The sequence below is a fragment of the Coturnix japonica genome, chromosome 4 (genome assembly GCF_001577835.2).
Source record: "Coturnix japonica isolate 7356 chromosome 4, Coturnix japonica 2.1, whole genome shotgun sequence".
NCBI lineage: Eukaryota > Metazoa > Chordata > Aves > Galliformes > Phasianidae > Coturnix > Coturnix japonica.
The window spans coordinates 51,147,845-51,173,873 of record NC_029519.1 but is presented as its reverse complement, the minus strand read 5'-3'; the positions used below and the strand labels follow the sequence as shown (position 1 = coordinate 51,173,873).

General features: G+C 38.0%; 1 protein-coding gene across 1 annotated transcript; it reads left to right on the top strand.

Moving 5' to 3' along the window:
- Positions 1-11: 11 nt before the first annotated feature.
- Positions 12-25,227, top strand: LARP7 (La ribonucleoprotein 7, transcriptional regulator). The gene is made up of 13 exons (XM_015861992.2): positions 12-104; positions 2,237-2,445; positions 3,870-3,970; positions 4,084-4,167; positions 6,604-6,768; positions 7,330-7,438; positions 9,051-9,425; positions 10,200-10,335; positions 12,924-13,081; positions 13,878-13,996; positions 16,461-16,620; positions 19,065-19,156; positions 24,742-25,227. The coding sequence occupies exons 2-13, from the start codon at positions 2,238-2,240 to the stop codon at positions 24,820-24,822; spliced, it is 1,788 nt and encodes a 595-aa protein (XP_015717478.1). The 5' UTR covers positions 12-104; position 2,237; the 3' UTR covers positions 24,823-25,227.
- Positions 25,228-26,029: the final 802 nt, after the last annotated feature.

Genomic DNA, 26,029 nt, shown 5'->3' with positions numbered 1-26,029 from the left:
CGTGACGGCTGTCGGGCAGGGCACGGAGAACAGGGCGGCTGTGAGAGAGGCGGGGGGTGGCACGGGGTACACGGGGTACACGAGGTGACGCCGCCCCGCGACAGGTCAGTAGGGAGAGGCGGGGGTCACCATTGGGGGCGGGGGCAAGTGAAAAGGGGGCGGTGCCGCCGTGCTGTGGGTGGGGGGCGCGTGTAAGGGTGGCGGTTGTGGGCATCACCTCAGCGCGGGCGCCGCTCGTCCTTAAGAGAGAGCCGTAGTTGGAGCATAGGCGGCTGCACCGCCCTGGAAATAGGGCTGCTGAGTGCTATAACGGCTGAAAAGAGCTGCCCTGGTCACGCAGGAACGGGGTGCGAGGGGAGGAGTGTAACAAGTGCCCCGTCCTTGGAGGTGTTCAGAGCCAGTTGGGACGGGGCCCTGGGCAACCTGATCTAGTAAATGTGTATGTTTGGTGGCCCTGCCAGGCAGGGGGGTTGAAACTACATGATCCTTGAGGTCCCTTCCAGCCCGGGTGATTCTGTGGTAAGAAATGAGTTAAAAGAGGTACAGCTCTTCCTTTATGCCAAGCAAAGAATGCCCAAGGCAGTCTGCAATGTACATCTCTGAAAGCAGAGGTGTGCTGAATTTTATCCACAAGACAAAAAAACTTAACGTTTGTTTTGTCCAGAAGAGAAATTATTGTCATTTACTGTATGGAAACATAGCATAAGGTTTCATATGATCCCTCCTTCTCCTATCTTCATATTTAAGTGCTTACAGTAAGCAAGCGAGCTTTGATATCAATGCTCGATATCACAGAGCACTAAAGCAGCGCCTAAAAGTGGGTATGGGAGAGGAGGAGGAGCAAAACAGAACAGATTACAGCTTGTGCCTGTTGGTGTTTCCTGAGTGACTAGAAATACATGAAATGCTTTAGATGGGTTTTTAAAATAAAGCTTTGCCGTTCATAAGTCATATTCGTTATGTGTTAGCGGGGTCATAAAATACTGTTCAACTAAAGAAAGTGTCCTGTAATGGTGGAACTCACTGTAGCTTTCAGCTAAGCGGTGTGCTAGTAATTAATGTAAGTTGCTGAAGGGCTCGAATGTAGCTTGAACTTCAGTTGGGAGAGTTCTACCTGGTTTATCTCTCCAAGATAATTGCCCTTTCGCTGTTCTGAGTGGTCAGCTCACAGCGGGGAGAGAAACTGATCCCCGGCTGAGGAGCCACATTTGCACAATAATTTGAAGACTATTTCCATTGTTGCCCTGTTGCAGATGTCAGCTTCCTCGCTGATGGCTGTACTTGTGCTTCCTTACGAGCTGAGGAGTCTTTCAAATGATGATTTCCATATTAATCGCTTTATTTTTTGTGTTAATTTTATTTCTAAAAGCTGTCTGCTTTTGCCGGTATTGCTTTGTTTGGCTTGAGTAAAGCGCTGTGGTGACTGGCATTTTCTTCTAGGATGACTGTATACCTCCAGTGAGCTGAAACACCAGACAAAAAAAAAACCTGAATTGATGTACCTAGAAGTTTTGACCTCAAAGATCATCAAATTCAACCACATCCCAGCTATATTACCCTAATTCTAACTACCCTCTGCTAAATCATATCCCTGAGCACCACATCCAAACGGTTCTTAAACACATCCAGGGATGGCGATTCAACCACCTCCCTGGGGAGCCTATTCCAGTGAGATTTATTGGATATTTATATTTATTTTTAGGAGGGCAAAGATCTACTTGAAGATGGGTTTTGTGAACTCCCTTTAACAGGTTGTTTCCTTCTCTGCTAACGAGGAATTTGACTTATTGAAGGATGCTTAATTACCTCCACAAGTACTTCTAGTAATTCAGTAACATTAGTTAATAGCCTTGCTTTTCTGACAGTGCATGTTTCCTTAGTAATCTTAATGGGGAGAGCAGGCTGCTCGTGAAGCTTTCTGGATTAACACGGTAGCACAGATTTTCAATGGAAAGCCTGTGGTTTGGTACCAACCTGTCTGCAGTGAATTGCTATGGCTGGAGGGCATTGCAAGGAGCTGTGAGACTTAGGTTTCAGCATAGCCTTCTCTGTACTTAATATTTTTCAACATTACTCAGTACTGAATGGTACATGTTTTTGTAGGGCATGCGTAAAGTTAAGCTCCTTTTCATGTGATAAAGTTTCTGAAAATAACTGTATGGGATTACAGTGTTTGTTCCATACTGTAACAGTACTTTGATTTTCTTAAATGTTATATTTAACTTTTGATTGGCAGAATGACGGGAATGGAGACTGAAGCTGCAAGAGACAAAGCCATGGAAGAGGAAAGCACTGAACAGAAGAAAGAGAGGGAGAAAAAGAAGAGGTCAAGGGTGAAGCAGGTGCTTGCAGACATAGCTAAACAGGTGGATTTCTGGTTTGGCGATGTTAATCTCCACAAAGATAGATTTCTTCGAGAGCAAATAGAAAAGTCCAGAGATGGATGTAAGTTTATATTAATGGCATGTCAGTAAACAGATATGATTTGAATTTTCTTCTTTGCTATATTGCAGGTGATGTTACAATTTATTTTTAGGTGCATGCTTGCTTGTCTAGAAGAAAGCAGTTGTATATGAGCTTGTTAATAGTTCTTTGAATCTGTACGCATTTATTTTGCTTTCCTCTACTAATAGCTGTAGAAGTAAGTTAGAGGCATCTGCAACAGTTGTAGTGACTGTTTAAGAGACCTGAATTGATGATTTTATTATTATTAATATAATCAACAGCATAAGCAAGCAAACATGGGTTACTGTTTTCCATAGACGTACAGTACTTGAATTGTAGGGTAGCTGTATACAGGTATGAAAATGTCACTTCCTTTTGCAGTTTTATATTCTTTCTTCCTCTTGCTTGGACAGATTTGATATGTGAGAGATTGTGCATTTGCTTTTACTGGGGCTTTTATAGGTCTCTTTCCTACTGGCCATTTTTGACATGGTTCATTTGAATTCAGGTTAGGAGATAGAGCTTGGTTTTGGAACTACTCAGCTCATCCTGAAGCAGAAGTTAGTTTACACATTAGCTGCACTAACAATTATGCTTTTTGCTTTAAGAATAGTAAATTTGTGGTTAAGATGATCTATCAGTATATTTGCTCAATTGTGTTACTCCAGATGGATTATATCAGTTGTGCTGTATCTATAGAGACAGACAGTCCTTTTCCAGCAAAAGAAATAATGCATTTCAGATTCCATAAGTGTGTTCTTTGTTTTCTTAAGGATTCCATACTTGAAGTATAAATCATTAGCCCATCAGTGTTGTGTGGGAAGTCTATATCACTTGTCAGAGTCCTCAATTGCATTGAACTTCCAAGTTGTTTTTTAAAGAGTGTATAGAAGAAAATTCTTTATGTTTTCTGTGGGTGTTAAAGTTTGGATGTCTCGAACAGTTTTTTAACTAAGACTGGTACTGCATAATTTTCTGTTCAGATGTTATCAGCATGACTCATCTCAGCTGAAGTAAAAGCTGGGGCTCTTTTGTGTTGGAAAGGCTAGGTTAAACACAAGGAGAAACATGTTTTCACTGCAAATTATTTCTGTACTGTAAAAGTACATCACAAAGGCTTTTTTTCTTCCTTTCTTTTCAAGGACAATTATCATTTGGAAGGTAAAAGACAGAAATTCCTTTGATAGATGAGCACAAAACGTTAAATATAGGATTCCTTGAAGCTTGAATTCTGATGGTGACAACTTTCTGTAGATCCTCATCAGTCTGCAGTGTGGGTTTGCATGCTGGAGTAATGACTGCCACATTCTTTTCATGGGAATTCTAGCTCATTCTTGATGTCTGTTTGTTACACACAAGTAGGGCTTTCTAAATTGCGTTGATTTCATCATGTGCTCCTTTTATTTTTTATTTTTCCTTCTCAGATGTTGACATATCACTGCTTGTTTCTTTCAACAAAATGAAAAAATTGACTACTGATGGAAAATTGATAGCACGAGCAGTTAAAAGTTCATCTGTTGTAGAGGTGGGTGTTCAATATTTCACTCTTTTGCTGCAATTGGATTAGTAGTTATAGTGGAACTGAAGTAGTCAGTCCTGCTGACTGTGTTGTTTTTTTTTTTTCTGGTTAAATTCTAGTTGGATTTAGAAGGAACTAGGATTAGAAGACGCCAGCCGCTGGGTGAACAACCAAAGGATGTGGATAGTCGTACAGTCTATGTGGTAAGTTTGTACCTGTTTTGTGAGCTTTGTGTCTCACAGAGCACTTTATTTCCAGCTGTTACAAATACTTTAAACTTCTATTCTTGCTGAAAAAAAACACTGTACATTTTTCAGGCTGTAACTTGATTGCAAATTATTATAGTAATAAGAATGGCACATACAACAAAGCAGCCGCATATTTTACTACAGTTAAAAGTTGGATTTTCTTTGACAAGATCAAAGTACCAGGAAACAGGATTTTTTCTCAGAAAAAAGACAGCACAAAAGGAGAGAGATGTACTAAACTTGTAATGATGAGGCATATATTAGGCTTAATATGTACTTTCAATGCAATAAAAATTTGTTTTGGGAATACAGAATCACAGAATTGTAGGGGTTGGAAGGGACCACTAGAGATCATTGAGTCCAACCCCCCTGCCAAAGCGGGTTCCCTACATCATGTCGCACAGGTAGGTGTCCAGGTGGGTCTTGAATATCTCCAGAGAAGGAGACTCCACCACCTCCCTGGGCAGCCTGTTCTAGTGCTCCGTCACCCTCACTGTATCATGTGGAACTTCCTATGCTGTGGTTTCATCCCATTACCCCTAGTCCTGTCCCCACGCACTACTGAAAAGAGACCAGCCTCACCACTGTGGCCCCCACACCTCAGGTATTTATAAACCTGGATCAAGTCCCCTTTCAGCCTTCTTTTCTCAAGGCTAAACAGACCTGTTCATTTATAACGAATGAAAATACCTGTTCATTTATACTTTTGTTAGCACAGAGAGGTCAGGGCCTGACTATTACTGCTTGTGCAGAGTAAAGGAAGTAAAGAGAAAGTAGGTGATCACAGCCAGAGACCAGGGCAAGAAAGGAATGGGTTTAGTGTCATATGCTGTCTTCTAGCATTGTCTTGATTTAAAATGCTGAGCAAAGAGCTGTTTCACATCCTGGCATGGAAATGGTGTATTTTCATCCATATCTTACTTATTTCCCTGGGCTTTTCTGATTAATGTTGCTAGAGGAGTCACAGTGGTACTAGCAAGCATTTATGAAGTAAACATTCTTTTAGTTGCAGGATTTACTTAAGTGAGCTAATCTTATGTTAAGGTTGCTTTTTAAAATATTCCTACTAGCATAATGTGGCAACCTTACTAGTTCAATGATTCACTAACATAAATGAAAATAGCTTATGCTGCTTCTCAGTATGATATTTTAGATCTCAGAGTAGGTCTACTATTATTGTATTGTTGAGCCACTTGTGTTGGGAAGTGGAAAGAGATCTGATGGTTGTACTGTCACTTCTTTAAAAGTTATGTGCATTTTTAATAGAATTGAACCCAATATGAAGGCCTTCATATAATATTTCAATGTATTGAGTGATATAACCTAACTACATAGTTAACTGGATTTTCCTTAATTTTAACTTTTTCTGTAAAACCAAAATAGGTGATTTGGGTTTTGTAATTTAGTTAATCCATAAAAAATCTTATTTGGAGAATGTGTAGCAGTTCTATATCCTCTCTTTACCACCCAAAAAGGTACAGAGTTATTTTGTTGTTGGTTGGTTGGTTTAGTGGGGTTTTGTTTGTTTGTTTGGAAAGGGGAAGAGGGATATTGTTTGTTTTATCACATTTTAGAAGCCTGTTGTGTCAGATACCCACCCCTTATTTTGTTATTACTAGACTGTTGAGCCATGTTAAATGACTTCTCGAAGTCATTTAACTCATTAAGCCATGAGGGGGAGCAGTGATCCTTTAAGGAATGGTAACTTGTCATGGAAAAAAAAAAAGAGAGAAGTATTGGTTACTTAATTCAGGCATGTATCTGGGAGTACTGATTTTAAATTGTGTTCAAATGAGTCTCCTTTAGGCACTGATACAATAGAATGTTTCTTTGATAAGGGAAGGAAAACTGTTAAGAACTGAGGCATTGTGTGTGCATGCTCCTAAAATGTGTTGCTGTATTAAAAAGCTGGTAGAGCTTAAACCAATTTGAGTAGTACCTCTTTAGTGACCTGCAAGAATTAATTTGTGTGACACCTGAGTTCTCAACATGAAACAAACAAACACAATCCTTGTGCTCTATGCTGATGAGTTTGAAGCAATACAGAGTTATGCTTACTCTGATCTTAACTGGACAGAGATGGTTTATCTTTGAACAAGGCAGTGACATGTGAAGCCTTGGTGTTTCTGTCAAGGGAAGAAGATGAACCTGTTTAATTCAATCCAAATTATTTGTTAAGATAGGAGAATGTATAGAGATCCATTTTCAGATCACTGTCTTTACTGTCTGAATGTTATGACCTCCTGACAAGAATATTTACTGAAGTAAATTATTTATTTAATGTTACATCAAATGTGTTTTTTTGTGAAGAATTCTATTTAGATGTAGCAAACCATCTGATAAAATGATAGTACAATACTGAGAAAACAAGATTTCTTTTTGCTTTTATAGGAGCTTCTTCCCAAAAATGTCAATCACAGTTGGATTGAGAGGGTGTTTGGGAAGTGTGGCAATGTAGTTTATGTCAGCATACCGCGGTATAAATCTACTGGTGATCCCAAGGGATTTGCTTTTGTTGAATTTGAAACTAAAGAGCAAGCAGAAAAAGCTATTGAGGTGAGTAATGGCGTCTCTCATCTGTCAACATTCTTCCTTTTTGTGTGTCAGTGATATGGACATAGCTTTCACATACAGAAATTCCTGAAATATCATAACTGAAATCCTGAGCTAATAGGGGTTATGTCCTCATCTCTTCCTCTCAGAATTGCAATCAATCAAAATCCTTAAAAGTGTAAATTCTGTTGTTTGGAGATTTAATAGAGTCAAGGGAGGGGGTAAGCGTTGAACTAATTTTATTGGTTAGCAATGGCATATTTTACAGAATTAGAGATCTCCATAACAGTAGAATGGCTTACTAAATTTCTTGACATAAGCGTAGTTGCACCAAGCTAACTGGCTGAAAATATGCATTTGCAACTTTAAAAGCGTGTATCATACCATAATGGCAATAGAGGCACAAATATGTCACGCTAATGATATGAAATAAACTAGCTCTGAACTTCTCCAAAGTCATGGGGGGGCTTCGTTGTTCTTGAATGAACATTGTCCTGCTTGTTTTATCTTGAATGTGCAGTGGATTTTAAAAAATTAATTGCTGAATTTTGTTTTGTTTTGAAGTTTTTAAATAATCCTCCAGAAGAAGCACCACGGAAACCTGGGATTTTCCCCAAAACAGTCAAGAATAAGCCTGTCCCTGCACTCAATACAAGTAACAGCAGTGTAGTGGGTAAGTGTTAAGTAGGTAGGATCAAGACTAAATGTTTTGTTTCAGCCTCTGAATTCAGAGTTTTGAACTGATTGCTGTTGTTATAATCTAATCTCATTTCTTAACCTTGAAGAAACAAATACGCTTGTTTTAGTGCTGCTGCCAATGTAGGCTTGAAATGGAATTGTAAAATTCAAATGTAGGAGGATTCTGCTTTTTTGTTTTCCTGCTTGATAAGGAGCTCAGTATCTTTTTTCCCCCTCTTGCCAGCTGCCATCATTAGTCGTTGTTATGCCAGCAGAACAGCTTTTAGACTATAGTAGTATTATCTAAGCACTTAGCACTAGCAAAAGACAAATTGGAGATATTGTGTTAGTAATATTTAGTATTGAAAAGAAAGGTACAGACACAAGAGGAAGATTATTTTTGAACTTCATTGCCATTTACATAAGCTTGTGATCATCTGCCATCAGAGCAAACCTTGTGCTATTTTTCATTCCCTTACTGAGAATTTCAGTGAAGAACTTTGAAAACTGTTTTTATAATTTTCCTCTTTGAAACTCTTGAGCAGAGCAGCCTATAGCGAAATGAACTTTTTGCAGCTAATTTAATAATTCACTTCACGTGATCTATGGATGCTCACAAAAATCTTGAGGATATTGCAAGAAGAATCATGAATTTACAGTTGAGTATGTTTCCAATAATAAATAGCTTCTGTAATTTATGAAGCTGCTTAACAGAGACATATTCTAACTCTGATTCACTGAATCATTTTTCCTCTTGTTTCTGAGCCTAATACAATTTCCTAGATTTTCAGGGGACTTCCTACACTCTTTCTCAAGGCTATTGATGAGTTGTGTTCCTCATTATTGTCACTGATTCTTTGTCATACTATTAGGGCAGATAGGACTGAAAATACCAAAGAAAAAAAATGCCTTTTAAATTAAACACAATTTCAGGGATTGGAAGGGACATTGAAAGATCATCTAGTCCCCCCTACAGGAGGAGGAGCACCTACATCAGGTCACACAGGAGCAATCTTTAAACCCTTCTGAAGTGTGTTCATAGTGCTCCATACTGCATCCTACCCACAACAGTTTTGAAGCAAATACTGTGAACAAAATGTATTTTTTTCCTACAGTTTAAGTTAGCATTCCTTAATGGGAGCTAGTTTTATGGGGCCACTTTGTTGAGTAAATCCTTTTTCTGGGAATATAAATCAGCAGTCTCTTTTTATGTTTGTCTTTGGCTGGCCTGGAAGCTGGTGTATATTTCTTCTCAAAGGCAAGAAGGCAATGACATAACATCTTAACTCCTTTCTTCTTAATTTGAAAACAGGTATTTTGGGGAAACCTGTAGTCAAACTGCACAAGTTTGTCAGTCACAAGAGTCACAAGAGCTTTTCCAATTTTGTAACATCCTGTGTTCTTTTCAGTTTTTGTTTTGTAATTCTGCTTAGAATGCCTGGGAGGAGCTCTGGGATAGTGTATTGCATCTTAACTGTATAGCTAGAGATGATAGAGGCAGACACCTATTTAACATCTCAGAGTAGCATGACCAGTGGTATAACTACTAACCCAGCTGTGGTCATTAGCAACTGTAACTTTTTTTTTTTTTTTTTTTTTTTACATAGAGGAGAAGAAAAAGAAGAAAAAAAAGAAGTCCAAAATTAAGAAAGAAGGCAATGTACAGGCAGCTGCAGAGGCAAAGGAAATTAATGTGAACACTACAACAGAGCAAGCCCCCAAGTCAAAAAGACACAGGACTTCATCAGAATGTTCAGAAATGGGGGGAACTGAGGTTCACAGGCAGCTCTCAAAAAGAGAGAAAAGAAAATGGGACAGATCAGAAAGCTCAGAAGTACCCATGGAAAGCAGGCCAGGAAAGAGAAAAAGAAGTAGCTCTGGAGATGGTGAGGCATCAGTTGCAAAAGTCAAGAAGACTGTTCAGAAGGATGAAGTTCATCCTGTAAAAGAGGAACCAACAGAAGCTCCAAAAGATTCTAATGGTAAGGTTCACTGCTTTTCTTTTTCTGTCATTTATATAACGAGTAGTTGAGAGGCTATCTGTTAGAGATGAATGGTAGGTGCTTGGGAATGAGGGGAAGGTATGGGACAGGCAAATTACTAACCTTGTGGATGGAAGGCAGCTTTTTGCTGCAATGTAATCTCTGTAATACAAATATGTTAAGAAACCAACTCTTGAAGGCTAGTAAGTTTATCAAATTAAAGTTTGGTAACATTCAAACTGGTAAGATTGCTCTGCTTGAGTCAGTAGGTAGAAATTGGTGGAGACAGAACAAGGTCAGTTTATGAATATTTGGGATTTTCTGCTGTTGAAATTTAACCTTGCAAGGAGCCATTTCAAGGAGATAATCTACAGGGAGGATAGGGAAGATCTATAACACTGAAGTAGGTAAATCTCATCAGAAATAGAAATGGTTCAAAGAAGTTCACTAGTCACTGAAGATAAAAGTATGGATTAAAGCTAGACAAATGGTGGTGATAGTATTAATAATCTAGATAAGGTTAAAAATTCCAAAAGGATAAGGAAAAATGTTAGTAGAGATGGGATTCAAAGCTGCATTGCAGTGGCATTTGCATGTGCAAGAAGAATCCAGTATAGATCTAAGCTAGGCAAGTGGACTAGGGAATAAGTCCTAACTTGTTTATCTAATGGCTGCTGAGTGAAGAAAAATGTTGGGGGAGGGAAACTGCAGTTGTCTGCTTTAGCCATTTGTTTTGCCTCTATACCAGTTTTCTTTTGGGTTTTTAATTTTTAGATGTTCCTGTGGAAGATGATAAAGATGGTGATAAAAAAGACGCATCCTTTTCAAAATCTAAAAGAAAACACAAGAAAAAACACAAAGAAAGACACAAGATGGGTGAAGAAGTTATTCCACTCAGAGTACTCTCAAAGTAAGTTTAATATGTGGCTTACTACCAGTGTCTTTTGATTATGAGCAGGCAGTTTGTGATGGTGTAAGATGCCCAAGCCGAAGTGAGTTTTACTCACTGCTTGGGTTTCCTGTGGATTTAAAACCCCCCTTCCCAGTGTTGAAACTTGCAGGTTAAAATTATGCCTCATATTACTTATTTAGCTGTCTGTATTTGGTCGAGTCTTGGCCCTGGAAGTTATGTAGAAGTGGTAGTAGCCTTTTTGCCCAGTGAATGTGTTTGGGAGTACTGTAATTTTAAAACGTTCAGTTGCCATGAGGAGTTTCTGCGTAGGTTTAAAAAAAAAAAAAAAAAATGTGCATAGTTTCACGTTTTATTGAATGCCAACACACATTTTATATAAGTAATCTGTATATACAGCAGCTTGTACAAGGGTTTATACAAGGTTTATGCAAGAGTTTTTAGGTAATGCTTGTGGAATGAGAACTTAGTGTGCAATTCAAGTGTGCATTTCTGACAGTCCATCACCATTGCTAAAGTGCAATTCCAATTTTTATATCACAGAGTTGCATATTAGCAACAGTATTAGCCTGTAGTTGAGAAGTGGGAATGCCAGAATTCTACATCTGTTGGGTTTCAGGAGACACCACAACTAAAACATGGAAGCACTTACTTTTTCAGGTGTCCAGCAAGTACCTCCATGTTAAAGTAGAGGGGGTCCTTGCTGTCCGATTACTAGCTCTGCATACAAGACTGTGTGCAGTGCAAATACAGAAACAGGATGCAAAATAATCTTGACTAGAGATGTTGTGGTAGAAATATTATGAGGCCCCACACTCCCTCCCCCATAATACAGAAACCAAAAAGATCCATAAAGAAATTGTTCTTCTGCTCCAGTTTCCAGTTGAGAAGAAAGATTCACCATCACTAAAACATGGAAGCACTTTCTTTTTAGAACAAAGCAAGCACGTCCACATTTAAGTTGTGGGAAACCTTAAGTAGAGAGGCTGCACTTCTTTCTGTAAAACAAACTACAACAATTACTTTAACAACACAATTAAAAATCATGCAAGTAAATGATAGTTTAAAAAGCCGACATTGGTTATTTCAGCGCTGGGTGCATGCTAGGTGGAGATCTCCATGCACCCAGCGCTGCAATAAACCATGTCAGCGCTGCGTTGTAATGCTTGTCATTTTTCTAAGAGGAGAAAGAAATTAGGATCCACCACCACTGAAACATGGAAGCACTTACTTTTGTAGGCAGCAGGTACCTCCATGTTAAAGCGGAGGAAGTCCTTTAAAAAATCCTTCTGAACCTACAGACCATAAACTGTCTTGGTTTACGTCCTTAGCTGCTTTCGGCCAAAAGTCTCTTTGCTCAAGTCTTGTGGGGAGAAAATTCTTGACCAAAATAAGAACGAAGCCGTGGACAGCATTTCGGAATTGAGAACAGGATTCACCTCTACTAAAACATGGAAGCACTTACTTTTGTAAAATCACAGAAAGCACCTCCATGTTAAAGTAAAAGGGGTCCACACCAAAAAAAAAAAGTTATCCAACGGTGCTCGTCTTCTTCCTCCAGGATCCTGAGGACAAAGAAATAAGTTTTAAATTGAAGCGAAGCGCAAAAAAAAAAAAATCCGTAAGAGGATAAGCATTGTAAATACTTGCCTGCCTCATTCCCCACAGTCTCCTCTTCTTTGGAGACACGCTGACAAGCAACTCCTTGTGCTTGTATTTATACCATACCTCGCCATGGAATGGTGTTGCCTTTTTATCTCAACGAATCATTACGTGGGTCTTTTGTTATTTTAATGTCTTTGCTCTGTTGAGAATGTATGATCCTGGGTGAGTCTGGATGCTTTTTTTGAAGTATACAGTTGTCAGTGTTAACAGCTAAAACCATTACCACAAGATATCCTCCTCTTTAAAAATCCTCTATCAGCTTGTTTGATAGTACAGATTAGGGTAACAATGAGTCGTTCTCACAGTGGCACTATAGGCATTGTGTTTCTGTGGAGCAAAGCTCTGGCTGTTTGCAGAAACATCTCCATGTTAAATGTATGTAAATATATAAATTGCTTCCATGTGGTGGTATTTTTTAAGCAGAGTGCATTTGAATAGTGAGGAATGTTCTTATCTCAGTGGGTTTTTGGAGAGTTTAACCAGTTGTTGATTTTCGATCAATGATTTTTCTAGAAAGTAAATGACTTATTCTTAATATAGTGACACAAAGTGGTTTCACTGAACTAATTCGGTAAATTCAGAGTTCACTGTCTCTGAATTAACTCTGAATATAGAGTCTGTGAGCTCTGTAGTTCCAGTAGAAGAGAGTTTACCACTGTTGTTTTCTGAACGTGTAATGAATTTGAGTCACTCTACAAGTGAGGTTATTCTTGTTTTAACTTGCTTGAAATACTAAAAGCTAAAGCAAAATTAAAAATGCAGGTACTGACCAAGGTGAAAATGAGCAAACTGTGTGGGGACTTCTAATAAGAAAGATCTACATCACTTGCCAAGTTTAGTTTCAGCCATCATAGACAGATTTGTCTGAGTTTCTAAACCTTATTTCTGTGTTTACAACTGGTTTACCTGTCTTGCCTTTACAGGACTGAATGGATGGATTTGAAGCAAGAATATTTGGCTCTTCAAAAAGCCAGCATGGCCTCCTTAAAGAAAACAATGTCCCAAATCAAACCTGAGCCTGTGGGAGAGATGGAAACAAATAACTGTGCACCGAAAAATCTTCAGTCTAAAAATGGCAAATGTAACTGTTTGTTCTTCATTTTCTTTTTATATGGTTCAAGAATGCTTAAGTCACTGGTCCTCTAGAAATATAGAAAAAGAAAACTTATTTTCCTATACTGATGTTCTCTTTGAATGCCAAGCTTCTCTCATTTAAATTGGTTTAGTACTAAGGAATTTTATAAGCAAAAAGTGGTGCAAGAACAGTCCAGTTCCACTTCTTAAACGAGATTATTTTTTTTTTTAGGTAATTGTAATTTTAAAAGCCAGGGAGAAATAAGTCAAGAATGAGTTTTTTGATGTTGGCCTGTGTTGTTTAACCATCCCTTCTAAGGGCTACAAAACTGTTAATCTAAAGCATTCAGAAATGCCTTATAATGGGGTTTGATCAGGTTTATAGCTAGAAGTTAAGCTGCATATTCTTGGATCTACTAGTATATTTTTCTGAAATGGAATTGTTTCCTCCCATCCCCACCTCAGGATCCTCTTTCCTTTCCCATTTAGTGAATTGAATTGAATTCAATTGAAATTGAATTGAACTTCGATAACAGACTTGTCGTTTATTTTAAATCACTATAGATTCAGGATTTGGTTATTAACTGTGATGAATAGAAGAAAAAATATTCTAGGGTGCTTGTGAAGCTACGATTTTTTTTTCTTTTATGTTATTACATTAGAGAGGAATCTGGATCCACGATTTTAAAATATGTTCCTTTTTCATTTCTGTGTACATCACGTTGCTTCTGTGCTTTTGTAGATTTTGGCTTGCCAAACTGATAAATGTGAAATTTCTTCTCTCCTTTTTTCCAATCCATCAGCCACCAGTGAAGATGGTGCCCCTCCTGTCAAGGCTAACACAATGGGGCCCCAGTTTGTGAGTGGAGTAATTGTGAAGATCATTAGCACTGAGCCCCTGCCGGGCAGGAAGCAGATCAAGGTAATGCCTTTGTAACCTCAGGGTAGCTGTTAGCCTTTCCTCTTACAGTGCCACCCAAATGTTTGAATATGGAATACGATTTAAACAAATTTTAACGATATTTTTTTGTTTGTTTGTTTGATTACCTGTAGCTGTGTTCGGATTCCTCTCTAGTACCTGTTAATGGAAGAATTTAGGATGGCAAAATAGGGTGAAGAGAATGTTTCAAACAAGATGTAGCCTTTTGAGTGCTTCAACCAAGGCTGAAAATAATGGCAGAAATAAATAATGCTCTGGAGGATGAGTAATTGTCACCTCTACCTCCAGCCCTTCTTGTTCTGTCTTTTCATTTGCTGTGTGAAAAATGTGGTTAATGTTATACTGCTAAAAGTAAATCACTGCTGAGACCAATCTTCCGTTTCAGGAATAGGAGTTTGATGTTGTTGGGTGCACCTTTTTCTGTATGTAATTGTGCCACTAGTTTTGGTACAAATCAAATGAAGGAATCCATAGTGGTAAATTGTTTTTGCTTCGGTATGTGGTGATTTGTTGTTTTAGTTAGTTAGTTTGTTTTTAACAACAGGAATTTGGGGTTAAGAAAACATATTGTATGAGAAAGTTGTCATTTGGTTTTAACTCATGTTAGAATAAATGTGCAGACCACTTATAATGGGAATGGATCTAAACACAAGTTCTGAGGTAGCTTACCATACTACTTAGATATCTAACTGTACATTGTTGGGAGCTTTCTACTTGCAAGTGTGTGAAGTTGAATGTATGCATAAATACTAGCAAGGTTTGAAGGGTATTTTTCACTGAAAAGGAATTGATGATACATGAGGTTTCACCTTAATCAGTCTTGTCTGCCTTGGTATTTGTAGGCAGTCGTCTGAGTACTGGAGGCACTGAGAATGTGGTAGTTGTCACTGTAACGTTTAAGGCCAGTTCAGTTTGACTGCAAAGTACATTTTATGTAGTTGAGTTTGTGTTGTCACATAACACATTATGCTCAGGTAGGGCAGAGCTCATTTTCAGCTACTGCTGAAATCATAAACTTCCAGTCTGGTATTTCCAAATAAAACAAATTTAGTTTTTTTCTTTAGTTTAAGAAGAACATTTCAGTGAAAGTAAAGACATAACAAGATTGGCATGGCCTTTATTCTTGTTAATAGTTGTTGTGGTTTCCATAATAAGGCAAAATATTATACAGAATATCTCCAAACAAATGAGGAAAGATTTTTAGGAAGAAATACAGTTGTAAAATACATCTGTAGTTGGAACAAACAACAATCCTCAGGATGCTCCAGCTGTTTCTCAGCTTGGCAGAGGGAACTGCAAACTATACTTGACATTCCCTGGCTGACTTGTGGCTATACTAGTTGCTTCTGTGAAATGTTTAACGCTTCAGCAAAAGCCTTTACTTTGTCTGTCCACCAGGTCTGTCATATCTACAGCACTGCTGCCGCCAGACAATGCATTTAGGTTTTTCTTAGTAAATTTCCAGTATTTCTTCTTGCATGACAGGCATGGGGAACTTCTACATACCTGAAAGATCTTTTCAGTGCAATTCTAATGTTATTTTGATATTTTAGTTTTTTGCTGTGCTACTTCCATTTGCTCCCCTGTTTCTCAGGGGAGAGAAACTTATGTGTTGTGTGAGTCTTAATTTAAAAACCAAAACACGATGACTTTGGGTTATCAGAATGAACAGTAGTTTTGATTCTCAAAGGATCTCAACAATTTTGGTGCTTAGTTTTGTTTTGCTTAAGGTTGTGCTTTGTAGTGGATGGGGTTAAAAGCAAGTAATTCTTGAACAGTAGCGGCTTGAGCTGCCTGCTGTGAACAAAATGGACTAGGAATGTGTGGTTTTAGTTAATTTCCCTAACAGCAGGTATTACAAGTGAAGTACTTCATCTGAAAGAGCATGTGTGACTCTTCCTCCTTCAGCTGTTAGTGAAAATTTTCAGGCAGAGATCACTTCATAAAGATAGGAAGGACTGTTTTGTTGTTTTGTTTTGTGTTTTTTTTTACTTTTTAGATTATCTGCCTTAAAGGAACCTGTGTGTGTGGATTTCATATGTAGGAAGACCCTGAATATTTTTCTATTGGAATGACGCTTTTCAGTGTTACAACACTTATTATTTTCTTTTGAAGGAATGTTAGTACAGATATAGTTATTGTCCGTTTTGTTTCAAAACTAGTGTTCCATTAGTCAAAATTGTTCTTAGGAAAAAGAAATATCTGTAGGAATTACTGCTTAAAATAGTTCTTGGGAGCACAATGAGAGGTTAATAGCTGTCTTAAAGTTATGGGCTCATCTTATGAAAATATATTGACTCAAAATTATTAGACAAGTGATTCAAAAATTGTTACTACTTTCTACTCCATAACCTTCTATGAAAAATGAGTGCTGTTCTACAAATTGTGTGGTCAAAATAGCCACTCTTCTGTACTCTGAAGTCTGTGTTCTCACACACCCTGATAGGATGCTTTGGCAATGCTGGCTGATGTTGCTTATGTTGACATGCTAGAAGGAGACACAGAATGCCATGTCCGTTTTAATACTCCTGAGGATGCACAGACAGTCATGAAGTCTCACAAAGACCTACAGATAAAAAACAACTGGAAATATGAAATTCTTACTGGTAAGTCTTGGTGCTTATTTGTTGTTTTGTGTGGTATTTTTGTTTGTTACCAGTTTTTTTTATTAGTGGAAGGAGACAAATGTATATCTTTACAGCTACAGTGGCTGACTATAGGTCATATCTTTTATGTATATCATGTAGTATTGTAATAGCTTTATGGATAAAAATTTAAGTGTCTTTGTAGCTGTTGAGCAGACTTCTTATTATTATATATTGTATATTTATTTCCTATAAGTCTTAACTTTTGACTGTAATGGAATTAGTAAAATAGTGAGTGTTCTTAAGCCACTGTATAGAGTGAAATAGTTGCTTTACTTGCTCTGATCAATTTAATTCTCTTCTTTTGAGACTGGTTTCATCACTACCCTAGATCTAGACTATAGAACTTAAGGCACATTTTGGCCTTAGGACTATAACATTCTGATAACTGGCAAGAATTTAAAATGAAAGATACCAAACTCTCAGCAAGGTTATGCTTTAACACCTACCTTCCAGTTAATCTATTTATTTTTTTAGGAGGTTCAATAACTAATGGCTGTATTATGCTTTTTTAGAAATACATTTACACTAAAAAAGGAGACTCGTTGTAATGTATTCTTTGTCCTGTAATTACTCTGGTGTTCTAAATTCTTATTTTGTTTTAGATTGAAATGTTTTTCTGTGTGCGGAGATTGGAGAGTTGAGACTTGTCTCAAACTTGATTACTGAATTCATACTTTTTAATTCTAAACAGTAAAAATCTTAAATCTTAAATAAACCAAACCAAGCAAATGCAAGAGCCTTACAGATGAGATTATCTTGTCTACGTGTTTAAATGTCAGTATATGCCTGCATAGAGCCTTATGGGGTCCAGTTACATGTGTGCGTAGATGTAAACCCACATAAAGGACAATTAAGGATTACAGAAGGAATAACTGCAGTGAAAGCATTAACCTTATTGATACTATCGCAGTTAAAGTTTAGGCTTGGTGAATGCTGCTATTGTCATGCTGAGATTATTTGTCCTCCAGAGTTTTATGTTCCAAAAATAAATTAAAAAAATAAAAATAAAAAAAAAAATTATAATCTATGATTTCATGTGGGTTTCTTTTTTCTTGTATGAAAGAGCACAGCAGTAGATTGGGAGTAGGTAAATACTACATTGTAGGATCGTTCCATTCATAGTTTTAAATTTTTTTTTACCCCAAACTGGTTCATTGAAATGAGAATAGAAAGGCTTTTGAGGCATGCAAAAGGCTGAGTAAGAACTTCAGCTTTTCTTGGTGGTGTAAAGGTGAATGTGATGAATAACAATAGGGAATCTTTAATGCTCTCTGCTACTTCAGGGGCAGAACTTCTTCTAGTAATATTTGACTTAATAGAACTTTTGACTGTGCTTTTCCTCTGGCAACATATTAAGCATTTTGGTGGTATTGTGGTATTGTGACTGAATGTACATAAAATGCAGTTAAAATACATGTAAAATTGCTTATCATAGCTCCATAATTTCTGCAGAAATCCTTTCCAGGATAACCTGGAGAATTCCCCATAACTGATGGTTTCTTGTGAGACCATATGGCATTTCACCACAGAATTCCTATTGTGATGGCTGCAATTCATACCAAAAGGAGCAGTGGCAAACTGTTTATTTTACCACAAAACAGTCAATGAAGGAAACTGTTGAACTATTTCTGCTCTTTTTCTATCTTCTGAAACTACCCACACAATCTACGGCTGGCTTCTCACAGTCTGATGAAGTCAAATAATTGTCATTTTTACAGTTATTTTTTGATAGTGTAGTCAAACAAATCAGAGTAAATACATCAGTGGATTATAGGGCCGCTGAGTACTGTGGTGAAATGTTAGTTAAAACTAAGCTCCTCCTGCCAGCTAAGTGTATAGAGCACTGTTTGCTTATTTCTTCAGTTCTTTCTGTTAAGCTTGTAAAGATACTTGCTCAGGAATACCAACATAACTTGCCAGTCAAGTTCTAAAGTTAATGAAGTTTGTAGTACCTTAGATTAAGGTCCCGTCCAGGACTACAGAGCACAGGCCCTTGTGTCAGCTTTAAGTTTCTTTAGACACTCTTTCTTTACTTTGTTCACCGAAGTGTGTTGATCAAATGTTGCAGGGCAGCCTTTTATATTGGCTGGTTTGTTTAGCAATAGGGATTGGATTCACAAAGACTGATAGTTGAAGCCTACGTTATTACTCAGTTGGATCTGTTTTGAAACAGATTTTGCAGTAAGCAGAAAGAGTGGGTTTTGTTTGACGTCCTAATAAAAATAAACACATATATTTTAGTTCAAAATTCTGTTTCTTACTACAACTGATGTTAAGGTTTTCCTAACAAGTATTTTTATATGGGGGTTACTTGAGTTAGAAAAGATTTTACCAGCACAAACACCATGTTGCTAAATTGTATACCTCTGTTCACATACTGTTGTGTTAACTTGATTTTCAAGGTGATAATGAACAACGTTACTGGCAGAAGATTTTAGTGGACAGACAAGCTAAACTTAACCAGCCTCGAGAAAAGAAGCGGGGTACTGAAAAGGTGAGGTGTTTATTTGTTCTTTCCTTCCCTTCATACAACCGTAGTTGAAGACTATCTGCTTTTTCAGAATCTTTGGCTTTGTAATTAGATAAGGAAGATCACCTTCTACCTACTTTGCAGCATGGTTTTGCACTCACAAAGTATGTAGCTGACCTAGTCCGGTTGCCAAATGCAAGGATTCTCTTTGTGGGTTCAACTTTTTCTCATCTCCATAACTAATTACATGAAATTAATTTGTAAGCTGATTTTTTTTATTTTTTTTTTTTTTCCTTTAAAAACTCCACTGGGTGAGCTCATTATAAAGCAGTAATTTATTTGCTCTAGGTTGTTTGTCTAGTGCAATAAGCAACATTTCAGTAGAACAAAAGCTTTTATACAGCATTTAATGTCGAATTCTGTGCTATGGTGAAAGATGGTGTGATTGTAGAGTAATCCTGAATCTATGCTTGTAGTCTTGTAAGTTCCAATTCAGACAAATCCATGTACTGCTAACCAGCATCTGTACATAAACAGCTTCCAAACCAAAACTGTCTCACGTCTAGTGAGCTTGGAGCACACCTAATGTGCTCAAGTCTAGTTGTTTTAGCTGTCAAACAGTTTAATCCTACGAACTATAGCACTGCAGTATAGTTTTATTCAGTGCTCATTTGGTGTTTTCCTCAGACCTTGACCTTATTGTGCCCATCAGACCTCAGTGTTGAGAGAGTGTTGCATTGAACTTGGCAGGGAGCAGCCCCAACTCCTGCCCACAGAAGACACTTCCAGGCATGAAGGGTTCTTTATCAAGGGAGTTCGACCTTTCACCCTACAGAGAGGGGCCAAATGGTGTTTCAGGGATGTTTTATTGCTTGGTTTACTCAATACATCTATTGCAGATAAGGCTTCCGAGTTGGCTTTAACTGAAGTTTTTGTCACTGCTTACAAAACTTAAAAATCATCTGACCTTATTTTACAGTGACTATATAGACTTTCAGACAAATTGCATTTACAAGATGCCACATTAATGCACACAGTACTGAGTTTCCTAGTCGTTCCATATAATTGGGAAGACATTGCATTTACCTAAAAAAAAAAAAAAAAAAAAAAAAAAAAAAAAGAGATGCCCTTGAGTTTTAGCCTTTATTCCTTAATATAAGCAGTATCAGACTCTGTGCATGTGGAAACTAACAGATTTTTTATTTATTTATTTATTTTTAATGAGTTCTTATGTTAAAGAAAATATATTTTGCCAGTGACTGTTTTTTACTTCATGCTGTAGGTGTCCTGCTCTCATGATTCTAGTTCTTCATCTTTTTGACGATTGGTATTTGTTGACCAAAGTGGTGTAAAGTGGCCAGTAATGGACCTTACTTAGGCTTGCAAATATAAACTGTTGCAGTTCTGCTTAACAATAGCAGCAGCAAACTCCTGCACCTCCCCCTTACCCATCACCTTACAATGCTGGGAGGTGTTGACTTCAAAGCTTAGCAAATGCTGTTTAAATGCTAAGTCTGTTAAGCAAGACATCAGGAAAAGAATGTCTAGATCTAGTCAGGAGCTTTTAACCCTTTATTGTACGGTTTTGCATCTTGTATTCCAGGAAAAGATAGTACAAAAAAACCCACAGTATTGCTTTATTCATTAATATGGAAGGATTTTCAACGTAAAATGTTACAAATGTGCTCCCACATTGGTTCATTCGAAGATCACAGTAAAAGCGGAAAGGAAAATGTGTGCATACATACAGCTCAGTATGCCACTGCTTTATCTACCTTATGAAGATCTGCTCTTTTAAAGGATTTTTTTATTTAGTCCAAGTGTTTTTTGTTTTGTTTTTAAAATGAGCACTTAACTGTTATAGTTCTGTTGGAGACAATACCTTATAGGTACCTGCTTGAATTAGTGTTTAAACTTAAAAGGCTTGACATCATTTGTGACTGATATCTCACCACCCTTTGGTATATGGGAGAATTAAAAGGTATTCAGTGTCAGTATTATGGTGAACTTTTTTTTTTAATATATATATATAATTTCTTTACCCCTAGAATTGATGGTTCATCATCATCCTTGTGCTTGCTTCTTCTAGCTCTTCCAAATCTACACTTCAGCCTATTGTTCCTTTACATGATAAACAATTTGAAGTGATAAAAGACTGGAAATCTTGTCAGAAATGCTTATTTAGGGCAGTACTTGTTCAAGCAAATCTTAAGCAATTACTGTATGGCCTTAGACTCCATAGACTGATTAGAAGTTGTCTGCTCACAGAGAGAGCTTTACGCTTTCAGCCTGGGTGCTTGACTTCTTTGGGAGTTGAAGCATCTTATGCTTTGTAGGTTTTTTACACAGAAGGAAAGAATGAGATTCAAGAAGATAGGAGTTATGAAAGAAGTGAAAGGCATTTCAGGAGGAAGAGAGAATTGGGTGCTAGCGAAGGAGCAATTAATGTGCAGAATAAATGGGTAAAAGGGGATAGGAGAGAAAAGTGGGAATGCTTGGGCACAGCCCATGCTGTTCTTTTCACATTATGCTCAGGGGCTGTGTCTTTGCAAGGTTGATTTGTTCCCTGCCTGTGCACTGGCAGTGGGGGCTAATAGGAGAGGAGGAAGGGAAGATCCCACTCTATGACACACATTAAGCGCCTTTCCTAGAATCATGGAATGGCTTGGGTTGGAAAGGACCCCAAGGATCATCGAGTTCCAACCCCTCTGCTACAGACAGAGCCACCAGCCTCTGCATTTAATACTAGACTATGTTGCCCAGGCCCCATACAAACTGGTCTTGAACATGTCCAGGAACAGGGCAGCCACAGCCTCTCCGGGCAGCCTGTTGGAGCATCCTCACCACTCTCTCTGTAACAAACTTCCTTCCCCCTGACATCCAGTCCAAACCTTTCCTCCTTGAGTTTAACCCCTTTCTCTTCTTTCTCTTTTGTCCTATTGCTGTCTACCCTTGTAAAAAGTTGATTATCCTCCCATTTATAATCTTTTAAATACTAGAAGGCTTCCATGAGGTCACCCCACAGCTTTTTCTTCTCCAGACTGAACAAGCTCAGCTCCCTCAGCCTATGTTCACAGGAGAGGTGCTCCAGCCCTCTGATCATCTGTGGCCTTCCTCTGGACCCTCTCCAACAGTTCCCTGTTGGTCTTGTATTGTGGGCCCCAGGCCTTGATGCAGTACTCTACATGGGACCTCATGAGGACAGAGTAGAGAGGGACAGTCACCTCCCTGTCCCTGCTGGCCGCCTCTCTTCTGATGGCACCCAGGATACCATTGTCCATTTGAACTTCAGGAGCACACTGCTGGCTCATGTTCAGTTTTTTATCCACCAGGACCCCTGAGTCCTTTTCCACAGGGCAGCTCTCAAGGAGTTCTTCTCCCCAGTCTGTGTATCTGTGATTACCCCGACCCAAGTGCAAAACCCTGCACTTTGCATGTTAAACCTTACTAGGTTCACACAGGCCCACCTTTCAGGTTTGTCAAAGTGCCTCTGAATGGCATACCATTTTACTGCATTATGCTTTAGCTGATGTTTGTGGGAGACTAGGCTGCTCTATGAAACATGAATAGTAGTTCCAATTAGGTGCAACCAATGAGAAATAGGTGCTGGTAGTAGATTGATAACTTGAGAGTATATGTAATATGTTGAATTAATGACCCATTGTACTCATTACATTTTAGAGATTAATTCTCCCAGTCCATTCTTTAGTTACCAGCAAGTAATTAAATTTAGTTATGTATTTAAATGTACTTTCTTTCTGGAGAATGTTTGTGAAAGTAAGCAATGCAGTAGAGTTTGAGCTGTTCCTGCTGTCGAGACTATATTAAGGAGTGCAGACAAATTACATGTTAGAGGATGAGGGAGGACCATATATAATGGTAGTAGTATAATTATATTGCAGCATAGCAAACACTGCACTGTTTTGTGATATCAGTGTAGGATTATTCCTGACTGCTGTAATCACTGCAGCAGCAGTAGCATACCATGTGCTGCCTGCTGTGTACAAGAAGCAGTGTCTGCAGGGCATTGCTTTGGCTGCACTCATGGAGATAAATAATTTCATTTATAAATGAGACTCCTCAAAGAAACTCTGGGCTGCCTTCTGCATGGGTTGCTTCCCACCTATGACCACAGCACCAGCTGATATTCTCCTAGTCTGCATCAAATAAGCAGGCATGGATTTAAACTGGTGCTTTATGGATTTTTATCTAGGTTCACCAGTGTCTCCTGCTTTCTCACCTTTTATCCAGACTGGGAAGTCTGTCTTGTTCCTTACATTTGTTTTTCATTTTACTCATGTAACAGTTATTAGGATCTTTTGCTTACATTTGGAATCATCCCAGCAAGAATGTTTGCATCTTTGCTTTTGGCTGTTATTATGGCATCGGTGCAGTGCTGTAGTTAAATAGGTGAGTGTTCTAGTATGGGTGATATTTTGGAAAAAATATATTTCCCATCACATTTGCAAGGAAGCAATGTGGTGTGTGTGAGAATTACTACTGAGATATTTTCCCTAAATTGTAAATATCCTATGGGAATGCCAATAGCTAAATTCAGAGTTTAGTGCAGAGGTAACAGGTTTTGCTTAAGACTAGAGTTGGGATATATCCCTGAAGTTTGGTTAGCTGTGAGAAAAGGGAAAAATATTCTATGCCAGATAGAAGTTACGTTGCGGAAGTCATCTGAACTGATGAGGAGCACCGCTTGTCAGGGTGGCAGTATACAAGTGTCCTAGATGATCATCTTCTGCAGAGCAAGAAGGGCTGCCTTTTTAGAAAAGAGTCTAAGTTACTGTCATGAGTAAAAGAGAGTATGGTCAGAGAAATGAGTTAAAATCATCTGTAGTGCTACTGCAATCAGGCAGGGAACTGAAGCAAGCAATTTCAGCAGTATGGCAGTCCAGCACTTACAGCTTCAAATTGTGTGGAAAAAGTAAAACAAACCCAGATACTGTAGTAATTTCATCAGTCTGCTGTGAAATGCAGCCAACAACTTACAGGCTAGGCAGATTTAAGTAAGGGGTTCCTAGCACCGCTATTTCTCCCTACTGCAATGTTATTCCTTAAGAGCTGTGGTGTGTTCTGCTGTTTTCCCACCATAAAGGATGCTCCTCCTTCAGGATTTCAGTGTTTCTTGTCCTTGCTACCTTTAAAAAATGACAAAGCAGTCATACAGCTTTTTAGTTTGCGTGTGTCCTTTGTTTATCTTATGTCACGAGTGATAGTGTGAATCCGGTAAGTGGATTTATGTTCTTAATGTCCTGTATAGCACTGTATATTGTGATTACTTAATGCATAGTTTTGTTCTCTTCAGCCATGGTGGGAGGAAGGAGGACTGGAATAAAAGATGCTGCACTGTCCAGTAATGGAAGGGCTGCCCTATTTTATTTTCGAATGCTCTGGGGCCCTGCTGAATTGTAGCTAATTGGGGCTGCTTTAGCTTTTTGTTGCATGTACAGATTAGCTCTTCTGTTCAAACATTATCCTTTTCTTAGGAGATTTGATAGATGAATGAATATTACAATCATGATTGCAAAACAAAATGGTAATTTTATTCAGATCATAATTTTCATGTAAACTTTCTTATTGCTTTTTGTGTTCGTTTGCAGTTGATTGCCAAAGCTGAAAGAATGAGACTTGAAAAGACTCAACAGACAAGTAAACACATTCGCTTCTCTGAAGATAACTAAGGCTGAATGTAGTCTTGAAATTGAACCACGATTTAAAAAAGAAAAAGGAAAAAAAAAAACAACCAAGCCCATCCCTGCTTACAGCAACTAAACTGTTCTTAAGAAGGAATCAGAAACCCGTTCATTTGACTCATAATTCTGCAGACTGCAAGTATGAACATTACTCCGAATCCCATTTTTGAGTAGGCTGAATGTTTACTGCTTCTGAGCCCTTAGGTAGAGCTTTATGGAAAGGAAAAATGTATTACAAGAGATCTTGCTCTAGTTCACTTTGGGTTGTTTTTTTTTTTGTATGTTGAAGTTTTATACACGAGGTTATGAAATAAAATTCTTGAGACATTTTCAGTTGTGCTTCTTTAATTTGGTGTTTGGACACTAGAAATAATAAAGCCGTTTAATGGTAAATACATCTCTCGAGGCCTCTGTTTAGTTCATCAGATTATCAGAGAATGCAGTAGAATGACTGTATACTCTGCCACGTATTTTAAAATGACCAGGGCTGCATGAAGATCCCTCACTAAGGAGCCTGAAAATAATGAACATGAATTGAATGCTTAACAGGTCTTGTAGTTGTAATTTTGAGAGTGGAAAGTAAAGGAGAAAACCAAACTTGGTTACATCTGGTAACTCTGGTTCCAGAAATAGATCTTGCTCACAGACGGGTACTGAAGTTGTGTAGTTTACAAGGTAAGATACTAATCTTAATGTACTTGATTTCATTGTTAACTGGCAATAATTCTCTGTATGAAATATATAATACAGTTAAAGTTGTGTAGCTAAGTATGCTTTTACAGTTCTCTCAATTAATGATAAGACATTCACACATTTGTTGGTGAGATTTAGGGGATTTTGTTGCAGGGCAAAGGAACTAACACATTGGTTTGTAAAAGTGTGAATTTTCCTTTATAAATAGAGGGATGAGCAAACTACTTGGAAACAAGTACATTCCTAAAATACCACCAGGCTCTTGAAACAAACTTGGAACGACACTCCAGGCATTTTTGTCTATGGATTTTGGTCATAAAATTGGTTAACATTTAAAAGTTGTATGTTTTCTGGTCATTTGAGCAGTGTGGCTATTTTAATGCCACATATATTAATGTAAGTTTTGTTACACTGGTATTTTTCTTCTGCTTTACAGTCCTTAGGCTCTGGCACAGCTGGTGTAAATGTCCATCCTTTACTCCCACCAGACACAGATTAGCAT

Coding starts and splice junctions, on each gene's coding strand:
- LARP7 (XM_015861992.2), top strand. CDS start 2,238: ATGACGGGAATGGAGACTGAAGCTGCAAGAGACAAAGCCATGGAAGAG. Junction 13,997..16,460: donor CGGGCAGGAAGCAGATCAAG/GTAATGCCTTTG, acceptor ACACCCTGATAG/GATGCTTTGGCAATGCTGGC. Junction 16,621..19,064: donor GAAATATGAAATTCTTACTG/GTAAGTCTTGGT, acceptor TTGATTTTCAAG/GTGATAATGAACAACGTTAC.